The sequence below is a fragment of the Peromyscus maniculatus genome, chromosome 4 (genome assembly GCF_049852395.1).
Source record: "Peromyscus maniculatus bairdii isolate BWxNUB_F1_BW_parent chromosome 4, HU_Pman_BW_mat_3.1, whole genome shotgun sequence".
NCBI classification, from domain to species: Eukaryota; Metazoa; Chordata; class Mammalia; order Rodentia; family Cricetidae; genus Peromyscus; species Peromyscus maniculatus.
In genome coordinates this window covers 94809189-94834660 of record NC_134855.1, presented here as the reverse complement: position 1 = coordinate 94834660, position 25472 = coordinate 94809189, and the positions used below count along the sequence as shown (strand labels likewise).

General features: G+C 41.3%; 1 protein-coding gene across 1 annotated transcript; it reads right to left on the bottom strand.

Annotated features, from left to right (window-relative positions):
- Positions 1–2643: 2643 nt before the first annotated feature.
- Positions 2644–25161, bottom strand: Fam98b (family with sequence similarity 98 member B). Its single transcript, XM_006979241.4, has 8 exons — positions 25018–25161; positions 19230–19375; positions 17930–18064; positions 16902–17080; positions 13922–14002; positions 12931–13047; positions 6499–6666; positions 2644–3593 (listed from the first exon to the last, which is right to left on the bottom strand). Exons 1-8 carry the CDS (start codon positions 25086–25088, stop codon positions 3192–3194), a joined length of 1299 nt encoding a protein of 432 aa, XP_006979303.3. The 5' UTR covers positions 25089–25161; the 3' UTR covers positions 2644–3191.
- Between the last annotated feature and the right edge of the window lie 311 nt (positions 25162–25472).

The window sequence follows — 25472 nt, the reverse complement described above, 5'->3', positions numbered from 1 at the left end:
AGATTGCCGAAGGCTGCAGGGACAACCCCAACAGCACTCACAAAAGGAACAAGAAGAGTGCAATAGAAATAAACTAATGTCTCTGTCACAGATACATAAATATTTAGGGTTAGAGGTAAAGAACAGACATGGTGGTACAGGCCTGCAATCTCAGCACTCAGAAGGCTGTGGCAGGAGGATGCCAAGTTTGAAAGTCAAGTTTAAGAACAGCCTAGGCTGTACAGCAAGAGCCTTTCTCAGATAGGTAGATAGATAGACAGGGATGGATGGATGGATGGATGGATGGATGGATGGATGGATGGATGGATGGATGGAGACAGAGAGAGATTAGCTGTAAATCATCCCTTACTGACAGCAACTAATGCTCATGAAAAGAAGGAAGAAATGTGAAATTTTTCTACAAACTTTTTTTGGTCTATTCTACAATATTTTCCTCATATACAAGTATATTTTATACTGTTTCGCTTTTCAGAATACACAGGAACTGATACATGTATTTTCTTAGTTATAGAAAGGCTTCTGCTTCAATCACCACACATTAAAAAAAAAAACCATTAAATGCAGACACAAAAATTCTAAGTTTACAAGTGACCAACAGTTTTTCTACCCCACTTTCTTCAAGGGTTGGCTTGAAAACACATGTCTGTGACTGCGGCACACACAGTATTTACTTTTGCATGTCAAAGATTTTTAAATTTCATCACAGTTTACTATACGACAAAACAGTACACACTTGCCAATCAAAAGCCAGTTGCACGTTGTCCACAGATAACAAGTTGGTTGTTACAGACAACTGTGACCTGGAGCCTGCATTGAGAGTTTGAGGGAGTGAGCAGCTACGATGGAACATCTCCACGGTCCACCACACTGGATTTAGAAGCCCTAGGAGGAACAGTTCTGGGTGTGTCTGTAACAGTGTAATGTCAGGTTTAGCTAGAAAGAAAACCCCACCTTAAAAGTGGATGGCACTGGCAGGAGACCTACACGCCTGCTGGTTGTGGCCTGGGCACGATTATGGTGAGCAAATATATGGTGGGGTGTGGGAGAAAGAGACAGGGTGGTTCACCTCCTGTGGAGAAAGGCAGACCTGAAGAGGTGAAGGTGGTGAGAAGCAGGCTAACGTGGGTGGTTTGTTTGCCACCCAGGACCATGATGATGTCCAGGTCTGGGCTGCTACCAAGGCTGTTGCCTGGGTCCATAGCCCTGTTGCAGCCAGTCTGTTGATGTCCATGGCTCCTATTACCACTGAAGGATAAGAGGGCTGCAGAATTGGCCCAGCCCCTCACGGGCTGCAACACTAGGGAGAACTGGCCCTGCCCCTCAGCAAGTACAGCACTTGGGAGAGTGGGTCCTGCACCTAGCCTGGGCAGCACAATAGAGCTGACTCTGCTGGTGAGGAGTGGGGGAGGGTGAGAGTGGGAGAGTTGGTCCCACCAACTTCATCTGCCATGTGGTAGTATGGATGAGGGAAAGATGCCCTCCCCACCTTGAAACCTGTGACAAGCAGTGGACCTGTCCCAGCCCCTCACCAGCTGCAGCAATTGGGAGAACAGGCCCTGCACCTCACCTGGGCAGCACAATGGAGCTGATCCTGTTGATAGGGGTACCGGTGGGCTGGCCCCAAGAATGTAAACATGGGAGATCTGGCCCTGCCCTTCATCTGCCATAAGGTGGCATGGGCAAGGGAGAGCTCTGCTCTCCCCCTTGCCTCCTGTGACAGGTGAGAAGCTGGCCCTGAGGTCGTGCCCTTTACCGGCTGCACCACTCAGGAGACTTCGCCTGGGCAGCACAGTAGAGCTGACCCTGTTGACAGGGGGGTGTGGGTGAGCTGGCCCTGAGAATGTGAAGTCACAACTCCTGGTTGCCAAGCCTTTGACTGCTCCAGTTAACAAATCACATATTCCCTAAGCTGGAATCTCCCAAAGGATACCTTAACACAACCTCTGATATACTGAAGCTAGAGATGACACCCTGAGCCCCGTGACACAGCCTGACTTTAAGAACTTGGTGTCTAAAGCAAGGGTACTTAGTAGGAACAAGTTATTTTTCACAGCATCAAGTAAACTCAGCATGTATCTTTGTTCCTTTAAAGTAATTTTGATCTTATTTTTTTCTTTTATTGAGAATTTTACACATGCATATAGTGTTTTGATTAAATCCATGCCCCCTACAATTCCTCTCCTGCCCCCACCGCATACTTTCCTTCTCAAACTCATGTGCTCCTGTTTTTGTTCTTGTTCTGTGAGTCCACACAGCGCTGCCTCCAGGTGCATGGGTTTGTCTCTACTAGAACATGGGCAGCCTCTCATATCCCACATCCCTGAATGAAGCTGGCAACCCTCTCTAGCAGTAATCAACTGCCAACAGCTCCTCAGCTAGAGGGTGGGCCTTCATGAGCCCCTCCCCACTCCATGCTGGGACTTTGTCTAGCTTGATCTTGCATAAATAAGTCTTGTGCACGCTGTCACAACTGCTATGGATTCATATGTGTAACCATCCTGTGTCCAAAAAACACTCTCATTGTAGATACCCACCATCTTCGGTTCTCACAATCTTTAACTTAGCTATTCAGCCATCACAAGGGTTTCATATCCAACTGGAAGACAGGCCATGCATACATAGTGAAATAAAGAAGACTTTGGCTTCAGTTAACAGAAATTTAATAAAAATCTAACCAAAGGAATTTCATCCTATTAAAAAATAACAACTGCCTACTAAGCACAAATATTAGACACTTTCTCTGTTTTGTAAAATAGAATTAACACTATAGGACAGATCCACAGAAGTACAAACAAGACAAGATTCTAGATTCCTTTCTGTTACAGTTGGAGTCATTAGTGTGTCTCAATCCTGAACAAAATACCAGTTTACAGTCTAAATTCAATCATGACAATAAAATACATTCCATTTTCCAAGTTGCTGGTAATAAATATTTACATTTTTAAAAATAGTTTTTGGGGTTTTTTTCTCATTTTTTTACTTTTTAAAAAGACACAGCATGCTTGAGTACAGAGAATATGGAAAACATGTTGCAGGATCTCCTGGTAGTATAAAATGGCCTTCTGTATTCAAGAATGCCATCCTTAGAGACGCTACCACGGTCTCCCTCAGGGTGACGTTCAAGTATGCTCCTCAGAACACTATCTCTACATTATATCTAGTGAGAAGCAGTGCCCTCTAACCCCGCAGTTTTAGTATCTCCTATACCCACCACCACCACCTCCCCCTCCATATGGATCTCCATAACCTCGCCCACCATAGCCCCCTCTCCCACCATAGCCCCCTCTTCCACCGTAATCTCCCCTGCCACCATAATCTCCCCTGCCTTGGAAACCTCCTCTACCACCCCCTCCTCCCCCCCCTCCTCCCCACCCTCCTCCCCCTCCCCCACCTCCACCCCCTCCCCATCCTCCTCCACCACCCCATCCACCTCTTCCACCCCCACCACCTCCTCTCCCACCACCTCCACCTCCACCACCCCATCCACCCCTCCCTCCGCCTTCCTGTCTCTTCTGCCAAGGGGGCATTTCAGGGGGTGGTGGTTCAATTTCGTTCGGCCGTCCTCCCCTGTCAGGTACCCTTCCCATAAGCACCTGTGTGAAAAAAGAGTTTTCATAAGTTTCTATTTTTCAAAGTTAAAATTTACATAAATGTTTCAGATGATATTAAAGTTGTTATTTCTAAATAAAGCCAAATCTTTGAACATAAAAAGGTTGAACATGGAATGAATTAATACTGAAAATATGCGCGATGTTTAACAAATTCCTAAGAGTACAGTATTATTTTTAAACAAACTAAAGCAGTATTCCCTATAGTTAAAGTCTTGTTACTTTTCTCTCATTTAAATTTGTTTAGCAAAATTTATGGCAAACATGATATCTGTCACATTAAGAACTATTTTAGTAAAATGTTTCTAAGACAAAACTATATAACCTCTGTTAGTCAGCGTCCACAAGGGTTGATCTGGCAATGGGTCAGCCAGGAAGTCTGCACTCCTCAATGCCTTTAGTCCATCAGTGTATAAAACTACCTAACATGCAGCTCCCTTTGAACGTAACAGCAATCCCACATTATAACAGTTTTGTAGCCATTTCCTCCCAGAGGAAAGCACTCCATCCTGCAGGAAGCTCATTAATACAGGAAGTAAGCAACTCAAAATAGTTCAGGAAGTCCCTAAAACTGACCAGATTCACTATGTAAACAGAACAGAACACTGAGCCTCTCTCTCAGAGCAGCGGAGCTACACAGAACATTCTGAGAAGCCCCGCTGCCCGGAAGAAGCTGAGACCAGCAACACTGCATAAAGAAATGAAGACCAGCTAAGTGCTGGAAGGGGCTCAAACCGCGCCCACCACCTGGTGAGCTGCCTGCAGGCTGTGCAGTGTGCTCCAGGTTCCCATCTTTTGTGAGCCGTCACCATGCCGGGGTGGGCTGCGGTGATGCAGCTGGCTGAGGTATTTCTGCTCCTATAAGTAACCCCTCACCCATATTCCTGTAAGTAATGCCAATAGAACTCACTGGCTGGACACTGATGGTATCTATACTTTGATCTGCCTGGGCTCCAAATCTGGGGAGAGTCTCCCAGACAAAGTTTGTCACATAACAAGTGACAGAGAGAGGATTCTTCTGATCCTCTCCTTTCTCTGGAGAAACTTAAGATCAGTAATGCACTTACTATACTATTACAGCACAGACAACCTAACTCTAAATCCAAGGCATGAAATGTCTGCACAGTAGAAGCACAGGCACACAAAAAATATGGCACAAAATTACCTCCAAACTATGTGTATAAGGTATACACAAAACAAATTCTGTGTTTTAACACTGGTCTCATCCTAAGATCATTATGTGGCTATTTGAAATAAATAAATATATTTTTTAAATCTATATTTTTAAAAATTACAATTTAAATCTTTATTAAGTGTCATTTAAAACACAAGCATTTCTTTCCAAGTATTTTGAATGAGGACTAGTAAATCCTTAGAGAGAGAGCATGCACACAAACACCAATTTCCTTAGCCATGCTTTTAGCAACACTTGGAAGGATAGTTCCCACCCTTCTGCAGACATAAGCTACATTGCACACTTATGACAGGGTGAAAAATCACAGGTAACTATGGAGGGTGTCAACCTCTGCCACAGCCCTGGCACAGCCAAGGGGACTCCAACAGTTTTAAGGAGACAAGGCAAAAACATTCACCCCTCAAGCAAAGCAGCCAAAGAATCAGGTAGATTGCAATGTCACTTCTAAAGAAACCCACAGAAAAAGAGGCCAGGAATTTGAGAGAGAGAGACGAGGCGCAAGGGTCTAAGCAATGGAGGGGTGTGTGTGTGGAGGGGGGTGTTGCATGGGAGGGATTGGGGGGAGGAAAGGTAAGGGGGTTGATATAATTATATCATAAACTTAAAAAATTATTTAAATGCACAGAAGAAGTTATGTCCTAAATATGATGGCATATGCTTTTCATCCCAGTACATGGGAACCAGAAGTAGGCCATTCTCTATGAGTTCAAGGTCAGCCTGGTCTGCATAGTGAGTTCCAGGTCAGCCAGGGTTACACAGTAACACTAGTACGATGTCTACTACTACTAGTTACTGCTAGTAATAATAATAATAATAATAATAATAATAATAATAATAATAATACATTCTCACTATGCAACAAATTTCCACATATAAGAATCTTTAACTCACAGCAATAAAGTCCTAATTACCAAATCATACATACATACACACACACATACATACCACCACCACCGCCACCACCACCACTAACAACTTTCTTAACTGTTATTCTCACAAAACTTCGGCTAAATACATAGAGATGCTGCCCTCAAACAGCTCCCAAGCTCTCCCTCAAATGACCAAGCTATGAGTAAAAACTCAGAAAAGACTGACTTTAAACAACCATCCTGAGGGACAGCAATGTGGGTTTGGGAGAGCACTTACCTAGCATGCAGGAGGGGAGGGGAAGGGGAAACCTAAGGCCTCTGGCCAGGAATCCTGTCTCAAATCAGCTACCTGCATCACTGCTTTTGATTTTCTTTTTCTTTAGTCATATAATCGCCTGTGGACGCTCTAGATACAGAAAAGTTTCTACTCAAGCTGATGGTGACATTCTGAATTCGTCTGTAGGGTTCCGCCATTACACAGTTAAAATCACAGACGTCCTGAACTTCATGCAGACCACTGTCACAAGGGTTGAAACAGATGCTAAAGAGATTTTAATCTAATAAATCAAATAGATAAAGCAGATACTTGATAAGGCTACTGGGAAAAGCACTTCTCAACTCCTCTACTTCAGAAAGCTTTGATTTACTTCATGACTACAAAACCTGAAAGGCACACACAAATGATAATTAAACTAGATGGATGTACGCCCTCTGCCACTCTTTTCTCATCCATCAGGACATGAACAAAAAAATGGACTAAAACCTGTAAAAACAGCAAAGCAGAAAGTTGTAACTCATTCTCCACCAAGCTGAGAGAAAAACTGACCTTATTAATGGCGCACACCGTCTTCTCCCGGCTGATGCCACTGCTTGTCCTGATGATCTTAGACAGATCTTCCCGGGCAGCAAGCAGATGTGCCAACGTGACTGTTGTCTTGGGCGATAAAGCATACCGCTTGGGCTGGTAAATTCTTGCTATGTTATCTGTTTTTGCCTAAGTGATGGTGAGAAGGGGGAAATTAGCAGAAGTGAATCCAAATGAAAAGCAGTAGCGATCACAATCTTTAGAAAGAAGAAAATTTACAATATACAAGCAGAGAAATAGAGAAGAGAGAAAGCATCCAATACCTGATGCAATGTATGTAGTCAAATAAATAGAAAGAAATAATACAGATAAATAGAACAAAATAATATGATTTATATTAATACAATACAAACAGGTAATAAATCTTGCAGAAACAAAAGCTAAACTTGAAGAAATGGTGAGGACTATCAAATGTCTGGATGGGGATACTGGCTGTTGTCAGTTTCCTTCAGTTTAACTTACACATTCAGAGCAACTGTAGCCTATTGGGGATGGTTTTAAGAATATAAAAAAATAAAAATATAACATTAATCCAGAACTTAAGTATGGAAGAATGACTTAAATATTTTTAAAGAGGAGTCCTACCATATACTAATAATAAGTAATATGAATTTATCTTTTTGTTTCTTTGTTTTTATTTTTTTTCAAGCAGGGTTTCTTTGTGTAGCCCTGGCTGTCCTAGAACTTGCTCTATAGATCAGGCTGGCCTCAAACCCACAAAGATCCACCTGCCTCTGCCTCCTGAGTGCCAGGATTAAAGGCGTGAGCTACCACACCCAGCTGAATTTATCATTTTTAAAGCTAACATTTACACTTATTAAATGCACTACACTGCTTTCAACTTAGGAGTTATTAATCCTCAAAACGCCCTTCCAGAATCGTTTGTTTTATCACTCCATCTGCAGCTTTCTTAAATTACGGAAATAAGAGGGATGGATGAATCCATGAGGGAGGGAGGGAGGGAGGGACAAAGGGACAGAGGGAGGGAGGGACGGAGGGAGGGAGGGAGAGAACTGAAGCCTCTAAGTCACAGTGAGAAATCCCAGATGTACCACATGCTAATGCAGGAAAAGTACCCTGGCCACAACACACAGGACATCCACTGCCTTACCTCTCTCTCTGATTAACTAAAACTTGGAAGGAAAAAAGATTAATGAAGCAAGACAGAAAATGGATATTTAGAGTCTCATAAATAAATGAATGTAAAAATAATCTGAGAAGCATCACAGATTACTGAGCAAAAAGGAAAAATTCTTTTCCATGGTGTGACATGAGATGATGGACACCCAGCAGGACATCAGTGATGACATCAGTGGTGGGACACACATTCACCAAAGACATCCCAGAGAGCAGAGTTGTCTAGTTTTATCTTAAAATTTAAAACCTTAAAATTTTAAAATTGTACAGGTTAAAGTTTCCATATATTATACATCAAAGGGTTTAAAATAGAATCATCAGAAAATTGAGGAAACATTCTTAAAGTGATATGTGAACTTTCTTAACAAAAAAGTTCAATCAAAAGGAAACCAGGAAGACACAGGAAACAGCATCATGACACAAATAGAAAACAGGAAATTCAAATGACTAATGGACCTATGGAAAACAATTTTCCTGATAAAAAGAAACCAACTAGTAAAGAAGTTAATCTTTTTATCTATCAAGTTAGCAAGAAAGTTGGTGATACCTCCAGAAGATAAAGTGAGACATGACAACCCATATACAGAAGCTTCAAGTATCAAAACTAATAACCTTTCATGTGGTAAACATTTTAGGAATCCACCATAATACATTGAAATTTACAGTAAATTATGAAAGTTATAAAAATTGCTGATGTTAAATAATATAGGGAAAGGTATAAAATTAGAGTTAAGCAAATTGTAGCATCATATGGTAAATTTAAAACAATCTTCAAAAAGACAGAGCTCCTTGCTCCTGAGGATCCAAAGAGTACTGTGCACCCAGACTTCTAGCTCCCAAGGGATCAGAAAATATCACAGGTACAGGCCTTCTGCTCCAGTGGGTCGAGAGAGTACCTGGGAAAGATGCTCCAGAGGGATCCAGAAGCACCATGGGACCACATTTCCAGCTGCAGCAGCCTCAGAGACCCATGGAGGGTTTGAGCTTTGGCTCCAGTGGTCTCTAAGGTCAGTGTGGTTATGAGGTTTTAAGTTCTGCAATGCTCACCAGAGCTGAAAGCCAATACTTGTGTGGTTCCAGAGCTTACCCCAGACCTGTACTCCAACCACAGCCCCCAAACAGTACAGACTTCAGTGAGTCTGACATTGGCTGTCCTGACCTAGTGGGCTCATAGACTCCAAGGCAGACCAAAGTTTTGACTCTCTATGGTAGTCTCCAGGCTTAGTGTGCAGCTCCACCCTTGGTCCTGTGGTGTACAGCCAAGATGGAAATCATGTCAGAGCTTCCATTTGACAATCAACACCAAGTTTCTCCAGTCCCCATAGCTGAACTCACAACTCACAGACACATCTCTCTAGGACAGCAGTTCTCAAAATGTGGATCTCAGCCCCTTTCGGGGTTAAACAACCCTTTCCAACCCTTTCGGGGGCGGGTGGTGGTGGTGGTGGTGGTGGTGGTGGTGTGTGTCACATATCAGATATCCTTGATGAAGTAGCAACAAAAATAAGTTTATGGTTGGGGGTCACCACACCATGAGCAAGTGTATTAAAGGGTCACAGCATTAGGAAGATTGAGAACCACTGCTCTAGGAAGACTCACAGAATATAACACATTCAAATGGACTGGAGGAAGAGGAAGTCAAAACTTAAAGAAAAGTCCACTTCAACAGATGGACAAAATGCAACATACAAACACAAGAACTATGACACAGCTATCATGCATGACCCATCTCCATCTGACCAACACACCTATGAGGTAATCCAAAGCTACAGAGATAGATAACTGAGTATCTGAGAAATAATTCAAGACTTTTCAAAGAATGATCAAAGAAAGTTCCAAAGAAACATGGACAAAGTAAGGAAATCTATCCAAGATTTCAACAAGACAGTCTCTAAAATGAATGACAGTCTGTAAAATTAGAGGCAGATGTCCAAATTATGAAGGAAAAATTTATCAAGAAGATTGAAACACTGAAAAAAAAAAAATCGACAAATACTTGGGGATGGTTAATCAAATAAAAGCTACATCTGGAAGCATCATTAATAGACAAGACCACACAGCAGAACATGGTTCAAGGAAAGAGGACAAGGCTGAGACAAAAATATAAACAGACATATAAGGAGGAAAACATTTAAGGATCATGAATGAAATTTCCAAAAAGTATGGTGTAGAAGTTCAGAGTTAAAATGAAATGGAACACACAGACAATTTATTGAAAATATCAGAAAACTTTCCAAACTTAGAGAAAAAAACAGTATTCAAACACAAAAGGCATATAGAACTCCAGATATGACCAGAGATGAAACTCCCCACAACAGATCACAGTCAGAATGTCAAATACAATATAGAGAAATAACCACAAAAGCACAGGAAAACATCAACTCACACACAAAGGCAGACACATAAGAATTACTCCAGACTTTCCATCAGCAACCATAAAAGCCAGAAGAGCTTGGGACGAAATATTGCAAGCTCTGAAAGTAAACAACTGTGAACCAGGAATGCTCTACCTAGCAAAGCTAGCTTCCAAGATTGGTGGAAAAATAAGAATATTTCATACAAATCAAGGCAATTCACAACAAACAACCCAGTATTGTAGAAAACTCTTAATAGAGTTCTTTATAGGAAGGGAGGGAGGGAGGAGGAGAGGAAGGGAGGAAGGGAGAGAGGGAGAGAGGGAGGCAGGGAAGCAGGCAGGCAGGCAGGCAGTCTGCCTGTCTCCTTAACATGAATACATGAAAGTGTACCCATTCCATGAGAAGTTCAGATAAACAAACTAGAGCTGGGAAAGAAACAACCATACCCAACACAGCAACTCAGCAAACCCTCAAAACTAATACAGGAGAAAAAGAAATACCAATAATTCAGCAAAACAGAACATCACCAAGAATATGTATAGGAAATAGTAAGTCCCTGTCTATAATAACCTAAAATGTAAATTCACCACTAAAAAGATACAGACTAACAGACTGGATTCAAAAAGAAGAAACAACTCTATACTATCTCCAACTATACTTAGCCAGCAAATATATGAAAATAGAAAACAAATTCCCAAGCAAATGGAAACTGTAAATAAGCAGGCATAGTTATCCTTATATCAGATAAAGTAAACTTCAAACCTGTAGTGGGACCACCAGCCTACAAATAATAACAGAGACTATTGATTATGAAAACTTGGACTTAGTTTAGGCTTTTTCCAACTAGCTCTTAGAACTTAACCCATCTCTGTTAATCTACATTCTGCCACGTGGCTCGGTCACCTCTGCTCTGTGCCATATGTCCAACTTCTTCAGAGCCTCACTGCCATCCTCACCTCTTCTTCTCAGAGTCCTCTCTCTCCCTGGAAGTTCCACCTATTCTCTCCTGCCTAGCTATAAGCCATTTAGCTCTTTATTAAAGCAATTAGAAGGTGCCTTAGGCAGACACACATCTTTACAGTGTAAACATAGTCCACAAAACAAACCAAGACGAATTAAAAGACATAAAGACATTACATATTAATAAAGTGAACAATTTATCAAGAAGATATAATAATTGTAAATATTTATGCACTGAATATATTGGTGCCCCTAATTTCATATAAACAAACACCAAAAGGCATAAAAGGCCACATAAGTCCTGACACAATAATGGGGGGGAGCTTCGATATTCCACTCTTGTATGTAGATAGAGCTTCCAAACAGAAAGCAAGTGAAGATATTCAGATCTAAAATTCAGTATGGATCAACTAGACGTAACAGATATATAAAGAATATCCCACCTAACGGACAAGGATCAACTAGATGTAACAGATATATACAGAATATTCCACCTAACAGACAAGGAATATTTTTTTTCACCAGTAGATAGAACCTTTTCCAAAATCAAACCTATCATAGGACACAAATCCAAGTCTCAACAAATACCAAAGAAAACAGAAAAAAGCAAGAGAGAGATAATCCTTTATATCCTATTAGAACACAGTGGAATAAAATTAGAAATCAACAAGAGAAACCACAAAAATATTTGGAGACTAAACAATACATTTTGAGTCGCAGTGGATCATCTAAGAAATACAGGGAGATTTAGAATTCCTAGTGACAAGTGACAATGAGACCACAACTTCTCAGAACCCCTGGGGCTCTAAGAAGGCAGTCCTCTCGCAGTAAGAAATCTGAAAGGTATCAAATCAGCAACCTAACAACGGTGCATCTCCAGCCTCCTGAAAAGCAAGCAGAGCCAGTCCCAAGCCCTGCAGAAAGCAAGGAATAACAAAGATCAGAGGAGAATTAATGAACTAGAGAGAAGACATGGAAAGAAAACAGACGGTTACAGAGGGGTCAGGTCCATGACAGCTGCACTCTGAACAAGCACTAATTCACTCCTGTAAGACCAAACCTAAGGCCAGGGCAGAGCACTCAGGAGGGCCTGTCTTCCACTAGACTCCACTGACCACCGTGGTGGGAACCAGCTTCTAGAATATGAACCTTGAGGGACATCAAACCACAGTGGTATGAGACACCAAGTAACATAACACAGGAAGAACTACTCAACTGCACCAAATAATAATAGCAATGTAATATCAGAACGCCACTTGTGGTCAAAGTTGAATAACCGACAGCAGATTCACCCTCTGAAGGGTACCGACTAAAAACTGCTGGACGAACAGGGTAATGAATGATCGTCATACATGGGACGTCACAGAGCCCAAGACGGCAGTCCTTGGAAGAAGGACAGTCCTGCGATTGCCCCTATTTACTGTTTGGAAAGTGCCTACACTATGATGAGGGAGGAGCAGAGAGACCCCCACACTGGCACTAGGGAAAGAGGAAAGGCACCAAGCTATCTGGAAAGCCTCTAGTTGGGAATGGCTCCATCCCACAGCTCCTTTCAATGAGAAGACATGCCACAATCAGCCAGCCTAAGAATCTCAAGAAACCTATTCCAGCATCAGTACTACCTAAACCTATTTCTATACTGTTCCCTTCATCAGTTACTCACTACCTCTACCTCAGTCAGCTCACAGAAATACCCCTTTTGTACTAAAATAAATCAAACCGTGTGAGTTAAAATCAAAGATGAAAGTCAGGAGAAAATTGTCCTCAGCAAACATGACCTGTAGGAGACTATAATCCTTACATGTAAGAGGAGAGGTCAGCTGGACGTGTGGCCCAGAAGAGAGTTCAAGCATCCAAGGGCCTAGGTGCTAAGGGCAGAGAGCAGCAGGAGCTGCCCCACACTGCCACCTACAGGACACCAGCGGGAAAGCAGCCTCACCTTTGCTCTATCCGACCACCCAAAGGACTGCACAGTCACATCCAATCGCTTCATTAACATCCGCCGGCGGCATTCATATTCACAGGAAAGAGCATCATTAATTCTTTCCAGTTTTTCCTAGAGAATTTGGAGATGAAATCACAAGATCAGGTTCTTTGATTTTGCTCAGAGAAGAAATTTGAAAATTACTGTACTTTAAATACTACTGTACTTAATGATCATTTTACAATCCTATGAGACTATGAAAGATATTTAAATAACAATTATAAAACATTTACAGTGTTCAGAAGCTATTTAGAAAGCTTATCTTTCATTAGGTATATTTATTTAAGTAAAACATCAATTTACTAAGCAGTGCACATGAAGGAAATAATATACCGATAACTGCCCGTCTTGCTGGCCTCACAAACTCCCCTCTTCAAATCCCAGCTCTGCTAACATATTAGCCACTATAAATATTCGTGGACAGGTAGATATTTTAAGTCACTAACTCGATTAAAGTGTTATGATAGATTACTCTAGAATATCTGTCTAATTCTCTAGAATACTAAATGTTCATTCACAGAAGGAAACCAGTGCAAAGGACTGGATGTTGGTCGTCCCCTCAAAGGTTCCTGTGTTGGAGGTCTGGTTTGAAGGTGGCAGAGGGACTAGGAAAGAGTCCAGAGAACCTGTGTGAAATGGGGCCCCGGGAGAAGTTTAGGTCCACTCTAGGGATGACCCTGAAAAGGACTTAGGGACGCCAGCCCCATGACTTTTCATCCGGCATCTTCTTTGTGCACACACACCAGCCTTGCCACCCACCAGGAAGTGACAGCCAAAGCGGCCCTTGTCAGAGCTGGCACCTTGCAGTTTAACTTGACTCTTTAAAGCTGGGAGCTAGGCCAACAGTAGCCTACCTCAAGCAGTTCCTTACAGTAACAGACGTTAAAAATGAACCAGTACAGTCATGCCTTAATTTATTCATAGAATTAGTAAAAGGAATACTTACTGCCTGTTCTGAACTTAAATCAACCTTTAGCAGTGGTTTTCCCACATGGTTTTTCTGGACTTTAGAGAGAATATCCTTCACCTAAAAGTAAATATGAAAGATTATTTTAAAAAAATACATATATATATATATATATATATATATATATAATTTAAAACCATCTTATTCTTATTTGATGTGCTGTTTTGAACAGTAAATAATAAACATGCTAAAGTGAAACCACTAAGGCACACCTTCACCCAGCAGGAAAGAGGGTCATAGTGCCAATACCCCATGCACAAAAAATGCCAGTTACATCCATTCGAATACACAGCATCTGTGCCAGAGTCAGAAAGTGTATAGAGGCCAAGTTAAAATAGTGTGTGCACAATCATTGTGGGATTTCCTCTCAAGACGGCATTCTTTACTTCCTGCTAAACTCTCAAGTGAGAAACAGTGACATCTAACAAGTTTGTCAATTTTTCTCCTTGATAAATACCATAATTTGTACTTATTCTGATTTCACTGTTCCACAAGACAACATGAGACGTCAGTCCTGACACAGACATTGTAATTACTTTTACACTGAGTTAGGGTATCTTTTTTATTTTGAAAACAGGATATTAGACAATGACTTTTGCTTTAGTATCATCACAGGTCATTCCAATACTAGTAATTTAGCCTGAAAAAATTGAATGCAGAGTAAATTCTAAGTTAGGCTTGCCCTCCTAACTAGAGAGTGGTTTGGTGTCTTATTATACAAATAATCACAGCTAATAAGCAGTAATATTTCTTTAAGAATTCAAAATCAGGCTGAAGAGACAGCTCAATGATTAAGAGCACTCACTGCTCTTTCAGAGGACCTGGGCTTGATGACCAGCAACCATATGGTGGCTCACAATCATCTGTAACCCCAGTTCCACGGATCCAACAGGCATGCACATGGTGCACATACATGCATGCAGGGAAAACAAAGTAAATGAATATAAAACAAATTCAAACAAAAAAATTCACAAGCACCTTAAAAACTGGGATGATAATAAGAAATGACTATAAACAGGAACAGGGGTTTTGTTGTTAAGAATGATCTAAAGTTAGTCAATAATTGTAATAATGGCTATACAACATAGAAAATAGACTAATGTACATTTAATATGGGTAGATTTTGAAATGCAGACTAGATCTTATAGTTATACTTAAGCACTAGCTCAGAAGGAGTCTGTGCAGCACTGCCCCAAATCGTAAACCTGCTCATCTTCAGAGCAGTCTACTTCTTCTGACCACATAGTTAGTGCACAGGATGTGGCATCATTTCTAAGTTCATTTATTTTCTTAAAACATGCTGTTTCTGTAAGTTTCCCAAACACCGTAACTACCTATAGGGTTACTTTACATATCTTAACAACTAGGGGTCAGCTATCATCTCTCACTCAAGAGGACACTAAATGTACACACATTTGTTTTGTTTTGTTTTATTTTGGTTTGGTTTGGTTTTTGGTTTTTCCAAGACAGGGTTTCTCTGTGTAGCTTTGCACCTTTCCTGGAACTCGCTTTGTAGACCAGGCTGGCCTTGAACTCACAGAGATCCGCCTGCCTCTGCCTCTCAAACACGGGGATTAAAGGCATGTGCCACCACTGCCTGGCTAAATGTACATACATTTATAATTTCTTAGATTTCTAAAATGCAATTAGATGTTAAAAAAAAACACAAAAAACTTGTTATAGACTGAGCCAAGAGTAGCAGCTCTGAGAGGTGACTGCCTACACTCAAATATTGTGGGATATTAGTACACTGTGTGAAGATATGCTGCTGTGATTGGTTTAATAAAGAGCTGAACAGCCAATAGCTAGGCAGGAGGTATAGGAGGACTTCCGGGCAAAGAGAGAGGAAGTGGAGATTAATCTAGGTACCCCAGAGATGCCAGGAGACATGGAAGAAGCAAAACACAGATGACTAGAAATGGGTTAATTTAAGTTAAAAGAGCTAGATCAAAACAAACCTAAGCTACAGCCATGCTTTCATAATTAATTATAAGTCTCTGTGTCATTATTCGGGAGCTGGCTGGCAGGACAAAGAGAAAGATCTGTTCCACTCAAACATCAGATCTACCACACTGCAAAACAGAACCTCAGTTTCCTCCTATGGAGGTTGCAAGCAATAAAAACACCCATTATCACAACATGTAAATATTCAGAACAGTAAATGACATGGATTTGCTGTCACATTAGTGAACAGCTTAAGTTAGAAAGTAAAAAGTATCTTTTACAATCATAACAAAGTATCCTGTAGGAACATCATATGTAGCAAAAATAAAACACAGACATGTTCACTTCTGAGAGGGACTGAATGGCACAGGAGGTGTTAGGCAGACAGCCCAGATGGCATGGTAAGGAAAAATGCAGGAGGCACAAGATCACAGTTGCTTTTAACTGCCCTCTCAGTGTACTTGTTTATTCATTTGCCACACAACAATACACACTTACTAAACAATCAAGAAGATATGCTTGCTCACTGCCAAAGAAAGCAGACTGTGAACATCCCACGGGGTGTGAGGAGGTGAAGTATCCTTCACCTTGCAAAACAGCCACTTCTTTCATTATAACGTATTACAACCATAGCTGGGAAAGCAATCTTTGAATTTGAAAAGTGATTTTTATCATGGAAAACTCTGGCAAACACTTAGGACTCATTCATCAAGATAAGATTCTTGAATATTATAAATTAAATTATATGTATATTAAATATGAATAAAAAGCTTAGCTAACACACAAAACTTTGGGGGAGTATTTTTGTTTTGGTGCTGGGGAGGGAATCCAGGACCTTCCATATGATAGGCCAGAGGCTCTATCACCAATATAAACCTCTAGTAAGACAAGTTTCTCTTGAAATTGATCATCTATATCACAACTGGAATACAGCATTGACATGTTAGCATTTAGTTGCTTTTTTGATAAAATATATATGTGTATATGCACATAGATATATACATCTATAAAGTACCTTTGATTCCACCTGGCTCAGTAGGAGTGGAATGTCAGAAGTGTTTGACTTGGGGACTCCAAGGGCGTCACACACAGCTTGAACTTCCTGGCAAATTTCACTGTTTTTATCTAACTGAGAATTTTTATGTTTCTTCTTCTGTAATATCTGTAAAGCTTGAAGTTCTGTACTTAAAAACACTGTAACAAAAAAAAATCAGAAAAATAACATTAATACATACATGAGAATTTCTTGAAAAAAAAAAAAACCTCTGAACTAATTTACATAAACAAGTATTAACAATATCAAAATGAAGACTAACTTACAAAGAACCAATGAGAACAGCAGCTAAAGAACACCTCAAACCTGAATGACAAATAGACACTATTCACTGAATTCTCAAAATAGCACAAAGTTCAACAAAATACACGTTCCAAGGGAGACCCTTAGAGCAGCTGTAGGAATACAAACTGATATATACTCCAAACCTCCCTGACAAAAACAAGCCTCACTCAAGAACTTGAAGGCATAAACTACATTTTATCTGATTCTCTGTGATGTATCCTAGTGCCTAGGGCAGTTCCTGGTTTAAGAGTAGGTGATCAAGAAATGCTTCTAAACAGTCAACCAGTGCCCATCACTACAGAGAAGATGTAGAGATCTTCACAACAGCTTAATTTCCCAAAGAATTTAAAAAATTAAGTAAGACTGGGCTGGAGAGATGGCTCAGAGGTTAAGAGCACTGACTGCTCTTCCAGAGGTCCTGAGTTCAATTCCCAGACACCACATGGTAGCTCACAACCATCTGTAATGAGACCTGGTGCCCTCTTCTGGCATACAGGGACACATGCAGGCAGAACACTGCATACATAATAAATAAGTAAATCTTAAAGAACATTAAGACAGTGCAATCCTTTCGTCCAACACAAAGGCCTTTTCGGTTTGTAAGCTATCTGATGTCTCAATGATCAAAGAGTATAGCTTCTGATCTGGGAAAACAAAGGAACGCTGAACACATGCGCTGAAATGTCCTAGGGAAGACCACTTACACAGAAGCTTCAAGCAGTCATCCTTCTTCGTGAGGCGCTCTTTAATATCTCCCGATACGAGGACCGAGTACGGACAGGCCATCTCTTTCAAAAATCCACTTATCTCAAGCTGGAAGCTCTCTAGGTCATCCCTCCCTTTAAAAGAAGTCATACGTCTTCACTGAGCGTTTACCACATAATCCACGGCTGTAAAATTCACCACAGTCGATTTCCATTTTACATTTAATCTATGTATTTTCACTTTCACTTTTATCTTTAGATAGGTAACTGCAAGGCTTGGGTGAAAGCAAGCACACAATGTATACACACAGAAAGTGATATCTAAGTTTAAGAACATGAAGGACATGCTCCTAGGATTGGAAATATTTCTACATTTAAAACTTTCATAAGTCTCTTCAAATGGAGTCTCCATGAAATCAGATAAGCCAGACACTTTGAGTGTTAGCAACCAGAATATTCAAAAGCATTATCAGAGCAACAGTTATTAACTGGTTCCAGGGCAAATGTCCAATTCTACTGCTTCTCTATACTCAGATAATGAATGTAATCATGGAATTTGGCTTCACTGCTATCATTAATGTAATTAGGAGGAACCTGTATCATGCTTTAAATGTAGATACTTTATTTTGTTTAAAATGAATTTTGTCATGTATGATTAAAAAAAGCAATTACTTAAAAAAAATAGCTTTGGAAAAATGGCTACTTTTTTCCTCAGTGAACACCCAAAAATTACTTATTTCTCATTTTATCAGACTATCTGAAATTCTACCAGACACAGGAAGACCCCAGTAACCAGATGACAATGAATTGAAAGAATAGTATAAGGTACTAAGAGGTTTATAATCACAATATTTCCATGTGAATCTATGTCCTAAGACAAAGACTTGAGAGTAATACTTAAATTGAGGAGTATACATATTTCTAAAAATTCAAAATGAGTCATAGTGAAAAGCTCCAGTTTTTAAAACAGCCAACTCACACCACCTTTTCCAGATAGACTGTGATGGCTTATAAAACAGCCAACTCACACCACCTTTTCCAGATAGGCTGTGATGGCTTATAAAACAGCCAACTCACACCACCTTTTCCAGATAGGCTGTGATGGCTTACAGTTTTGGAGCAAATTTAAGAACCAACTTTGGGTTACTATACAAATGAAACCAGACTTTAACAGCCGGTACTGAGGTTCATCACATCAATGATTTTCCCTCATGCAGTGGTGGCACTACTGATAAAGCTGCGACTTCTGCACTGTCGTTTGCTTTCCTAGAGGAGGAAGGGGTAGAACGGGCGGCAGTACCGGCTGAAGTGATGCTTTCTTCCAGGCTGCATAAGGACTTTATTTGTGAGCCTAACCAGACGCAGAGCTCCGAAAACTCAGGTGAAGACAGTCCACCCTCTGCTGCCTTGGCAAGTGCCTGCTCTTCTAACAGGGGACCCTTATACCTGTAAAGGAAGAAACAAAAGTTTAAAAACGAAGAAAAGTTGTTGTGGTATTAGCCATTCCAACGAGTGTGATCAAGTTTCAAAGTTGTTTTAATTTGCATTTCCCTAATTGCTAGGGATGAGGAACATTTTGGGGGTTATGTCCTCACCATTTTTTTTTTACTGAGATCCAGATCCATATAGCCCCAGGGGAGGCCAGACGACTCCCCAAACAATATAGGCTGTTGCTATTGCCTTTGGATACCTCTCAGAGGTTGAAAGTAAGCCCCTACTGCTGAAGACACACTGAAGACACAGGGCTTGGATTATTTGAGCTGAATCTAATCCAAAGCCTTCTTCCTACAATCTAGCTCCCATGGAACCAGAAAGTACCATACAAACTGCCAAAGGAGGGAAGCAATCAATAGTCCTACCCTGCTTGGACACCTGAGAACCACAATAGTGGCCAGCATGACAAGATATCCATAAGGTACAAACTCATGTTTACAGTAACCAACAGCCAACCAATCTAAGTGAACTTAAGGCCTGCTCAACAGGAAGGAAAGCATGCCTGCTACTCAAAATCTAGCCAGCTGGGGCCTGTCGGGTCACAGTCTTAGAAGAGAACCTGTATCAAATTGTTAGACCAGCATAATTCCTTAACTACATTCTAAATCGTACCCTCATTCCCACAGATAGATGGAGCTTCTCTCTACAGCAAATGGAGATCATCACAGAAAACCACAACTGGACACATGCAGAGAGCACTGGATTGTGAGGAGCCCGGCCCGACTAGGTGCATCTGCAGCAGAACTCCTGTATCTATGGCTCACCAGCATCAAGGAAGAGAGCGCACATGGAGTATGAGAGCCAGGATACAGGAAACTCTGCTTCTCTTAGAAATGGTTGCATAAATAAGACCTGAACAGAAGATACCAGCAGACATGCTCGAAGAAGAGAAAAAAAAAATCTCATGGGCCCCACCCTAGACTAAGAACTGTAGTCTACGAGTGACTACTGAGAGAACTAACTGGCCTCTCCCAGGGATGAACACCCTGACTAGTTATCCAATACAAAGTGGTCAGCCCTGAAACTATATACAAACAAAAAAGGACTCAGCAGGATGTGTTTATACATTAGTGTGTAAATTGAGAGAGAGAGATGTCTAACAATAATAAAAGAAAAGAGGCTATCAATTTGAGGGTTGTGGGATATGACAGTTGCTGGAGGGACTAAAGGGAAGGGCAAAAAGAACTCTTGATTTGTCTTGTTTACTTTTAAACTCCTTTTTTTAAATCTCTTACTTTCTCTGGGGGAGGGAAGCCTCTAGTCCTCTGCCACACCCTGCTGCCTATTTTCAGACATTACTTTATCAGAATATAGACATTTGCTATACTGATTTGTGATCACAGCTGCTTTCAGGGCAGAGTGGAACAGCTGACAATTTACTGATTATTCTTACTCTACGGAACTAGTATTTGGCTCTTTGACATTTTTCTAGCAATTTAAAATATTATAAATGACACAATACCAAACAGTCTTAATAGCCTTGTATGTCTCAATAGTAAGAACTATAGTGAAAAAGGCATAAATGCAAATTTCCAGTGTATAAAATAAAGCTAAAAAAAAACCCTATGAGATCTTAACCTATATTATTTATTTCATAGTTTTATTATTTAAAATATTTCCACAAGTTGTATTAGCCAAGACACTAAGTTTTCAAAATGCCTTATATATTACTTCAAATGTATTAGATATCAGTTTTCTATACTTACTCTTTCTGCAACTAAGGTTTTCTTCAGCATCATGCACACACAGCCATTAGCACACTCAATGTAGCAGAAACTACTCAGTTTTCACTCTGAGATTTAAATTGCTCTCTCTGGCTAGTAGAACACACTCACATGGCCAATCAGCCTTATGTTCCTTACTTTCCTGACAATCCAGTCAGATATTTCTCTACCAGGGAGGTATCTTTAATTCAAAATACAATATGAGTTCATTCCCAGACAACTCATCTAATCAACAGTTTGATAGCCACAGTTCTGTGTTGCTTTTTAATTTTTAGGAATATCTTTTTGTTTTCATTTCACTTTTATTTATAATTTTGTTGTATAATTATATAGAACATATAGTTTAAAGTCTACCTTACAAAATGAGGTACATCCACACAAATCTAGCTTACTGTGCTTTTGTCTGTTTTTAAACAGGGCCTCAGTGTATATAGGTCAGGCTAGCCTTGAACTCACTGAAGTCCAGGATGATCAACTCTCAATCCTCCTACCTCTGCTCCTGAGTGCTGGAACTATAGGTGTGTGCCCCCACAATCCTAGCTTGCCATCTGAATCCTATCTCCTCTACTCAACTCCCACCCCATAGTTAAACATACTTATTAATTTGGGGCTGTCCTGCAACGATTTTTAACATAAAAATCAACATACTTCTTTTTCTCCTTGGGATAAAAGGTAGCTGCTACATGCTGTGTGGAAGCTCCCTTACACACACACAGACTTACTTCAGACATTTCTGCAGACATCATCTGCAGGGCTTCTTAAGTTTTTTCTTCTTGTAAGCCTTTTCTACAGGGAACTTGTTATGCAACCTTGAGTATATAGCTGTATAAAGTAGGTATATAAATCCAACATTTACTGATAATAAATCATAAATTGTCTCTACTGCAGTTTTATCATCAAGGTATCAATAATACCCATTCCCCCATAACTCACCAAAGTTGCCAAACTTCTGTATTTTTACTACCTAGAGTCAAAAATGAGTTGTATTTCATGAAGAATACTTTCAAATCTACAATTTGCAGATAAAGAAATTAAGCCTTAATGAGATTTAAATAGCAAATCAGGCACAGGCCTAGACATGCATATTTATAAATCACTTAAATCTTTGTAGCACTGCTTTGAAGTCTGTATTAGTCTAATTCTATAATACCAACAGATAAGAGATGGCTTTCAGATTTAAGCCCAGATGTGACCCCAAACACTCACCATAAACTCTTGACCTCTGTCCATATCTGTAACTAAATAAAACAAACAGCCTAACTCGGATGATGAAGCCAGGACCAGGCAGAGCTGGGGCTGGGACACTGCACCAGCTAAAGGCTGCTCTTCTACATGCCACTCCAGGCCTTACAAAGCCTCTCAACTGAGACTTGAGAGTAAACGTTCATTTCTCCACTTACATTCATTTCTACAATAAAGCGATTATCTAAGTTATACATAGATGGTTAAAAGTCATTTTTCATTGAAATCCCGATTAAGAGATTCAATAAAAACTGATCAAATCACCAAAACACTGACTTTGAGGAGAAACAAAACAAAACAAAACAAACCCCATAAGCCTCCTGTTACATCAGCCGGCTCTCTCCTCTGAAGCACTTATTATTATAGTGTATAAACAGACAACCACATGTGTCTTTGCACTTAGCTGTGAGCTCCATATAGCCAGGCACCAGTCTGTTTTGCTCACCACTGACTCCTCAGAAAAGTGTCCAAGACAAGCCATGCTCTGTAAATGTTTGAACTAAACTGTGGCCCTCACCTAGACTGTGAAGCTCTGTAACATCTGCAACATTACCCTATACCTCTGAAAACAATGACTGGGGAGTCGGAAGTGTACACCAGACCAGAACCTTTTCATCAGCTATGTGCATGGTTGCCATGTACAACCAGTCCAACTAGCTGAACTGGGCTGTTCATAAAATCAGAGACCACTATAACTAAAGAAGCATGAAATCATCTGTGTGAGGATATTCATTTCATAGAAGAGGAAACTGATTCCTAACTGGTTTTCTTTTGTAACCGCTGCATCTCTGTATTGGCCTTCACAGTTTTCCTATTTAAGTCATTCCATTAAATCCTTAGCGTACATGACAACCTAAAGCACTTTCACTGATAAACTAAATGGTTTCATCACCATAGAAAATAAATTATTCACAATCTTTATGGAGATCTGAAAAGACAGTGATCAATTACAACATATATAATCAGTAACATTTTCCACATTTCACCTTCATAGAGGGAGTTTTCAAATTTCAGAATCTTGTCCTTGGTCATTCCAAAAAAACCCAACAGTTCTAAAGTGTGCAAGCTCTTTTACGTCTCATATTGAATGTAAACTAATGTTCCTCAGCAAATGCCAATGTTACAGCAAATTTCACTTTCTTAAACGCTATAGTAGGACCAATAAGTTGAAGGAATCAAAGAAGGATAAAAACCAATGTCTTCCCATTTCATAAACGACTTACAAGATCCCAAAATTTTCAAATGTCAGACCTGGGAGTCAAACTGGAGCCTAAACACTTCCGGCTACTTTAACTTAGTATATAATTACATCCCTGGGCTAGGTAAGAGAATTTCACAGAAGTACAAATGGCCCTGGAATTCCCTGGTTCTGTTATTTCATTTAACAAACATTTTACTCAAGATCATGTAAATGCAAGGTTCTATTCTGCTGGGTAATAGCAAAGTATGCATTATCAGAGTGCAATAAAAGTGGCAGTTGTGAGCCGGGCGGTGGTGGCGCACGCCTTTAATCGGGAGGCAGAGCCAGGAGGATCTCTGTGAGTTCGAGGCCATCCTGGTCTACAGAGCGAGATCCAGGACCGGCACCAAAACTACACAGAGAAACCCTGTCTTGAAAAACCAAAAAGGGACACTTGCTAGGACAATGAAGTTTGAGGGAACAAAAGCACAGCACGGGGCAGGTTGCAAGCTTCTTTGGGAACAGTTACCATAAAAAGAAGCTGCGTGTAAGGAGGCAAACGACTGTGTAGATGGCGCCAACGGGAGGTCAGAGGTTTGTTTATCAACCCTCCTCAACCGTTTGGCCCTTTGCTTACATGTATGCACCCGCCTTTGAACTTTTGCTTCATTCATTTACCCAGTCGGTCACTGTTCCCTGTGACAGACCCCACTCTAGTATGTTGCCAGGAATCCATCAGTGAAGAAAGCTGACAGAACACCTGTTTTCCGGGAGCTCGGTAAAGTTCACAAGGCAAAACGTGGGAAAGGAGCATGGCTGTGAAGAAAACCAGGATGGGAGAGAGTAATACTGCGCGTGCAGATCGTCTCATCACCGCCACCGCTGGGATCCTCCTCCCTCATAGCATCCAGCGCTCAGAATTATAAACTGCAACAGCTAACAGCACTCTAAAAACTGTCCTATCTCCCTGCCTACCACACAAACATGCATTGGGGAGCGGGGAAGGCTCAATGATGCGGCTCTCGCTCAACTAAAGACCGTCCCCAGTCTAAGAAGCTGGAGTGAGTCCTCCTGAGCCCGGAGGAAGCCAAAGATTGAGTGGCGTGCGACAACAACCGTCCAGAGGCGACTGCGGTGCGGTACGGTGCGGTGCGGCGCGCGCGAGTTCTACGTCCACACACAGGGCCCCGGAGGCCGGGGGACAGCCGGCTGCGGGGTGAACGTGATGGGCAGGGCAGCGGGACCCAGGCCCGCGCCAGCCCGGCCTGCCCTCGCCGCGGCCGCTCCTCGTCCCGCCGGCTCACTGGGTCCCGGTGAGCTGGAGCGCAGAGGCCTGTGCACGGCCCCGCACCGCCGGGCCGGGGAGGCGCGCGCCCGAGCCGCAGCGGCCACGCGCAGGGCCGGCGTCCATCCCCGCCCCGGGAAGCGGGGTCCGCGAGAACACTCACCCCAGGGCCTCCAGGGTGTCCAGGACGTCCCCCTCCATGCTAGTTTCGGGCCCGAGCTCCGGCCCTCTCATGGTCGCTTGGCCCCACACTGTTCGTCACTCTAAAACTCCCGCCGGAAACCAGCGTCATTACACGCCAAGGTTCCGGGGCAGGTAGCCATGACGACCGTGGAGGAGCACGTGGGTCCCCAGGCCTGGAAACAATGCGTGCTTGGTGCAACCTAAAAAAGGATGTTTGTAACAATAGACATTTAAAATAATAGTAGTAGTAGTAGTAATAATAATAATGGAAAATAAGCATATGTTCATAATAAAAGGGCATCTTTGTGTTAGGTCTTATCCACGTGTTAAAGTCAATCTTTTTAGTATCATGATTCAACCCTAGTTGTTGAACACTCCCCCTCCTTAGATTTTTAATTTTTATGTATGGTGTGTATGGGTGCCATGTGTGTGCCG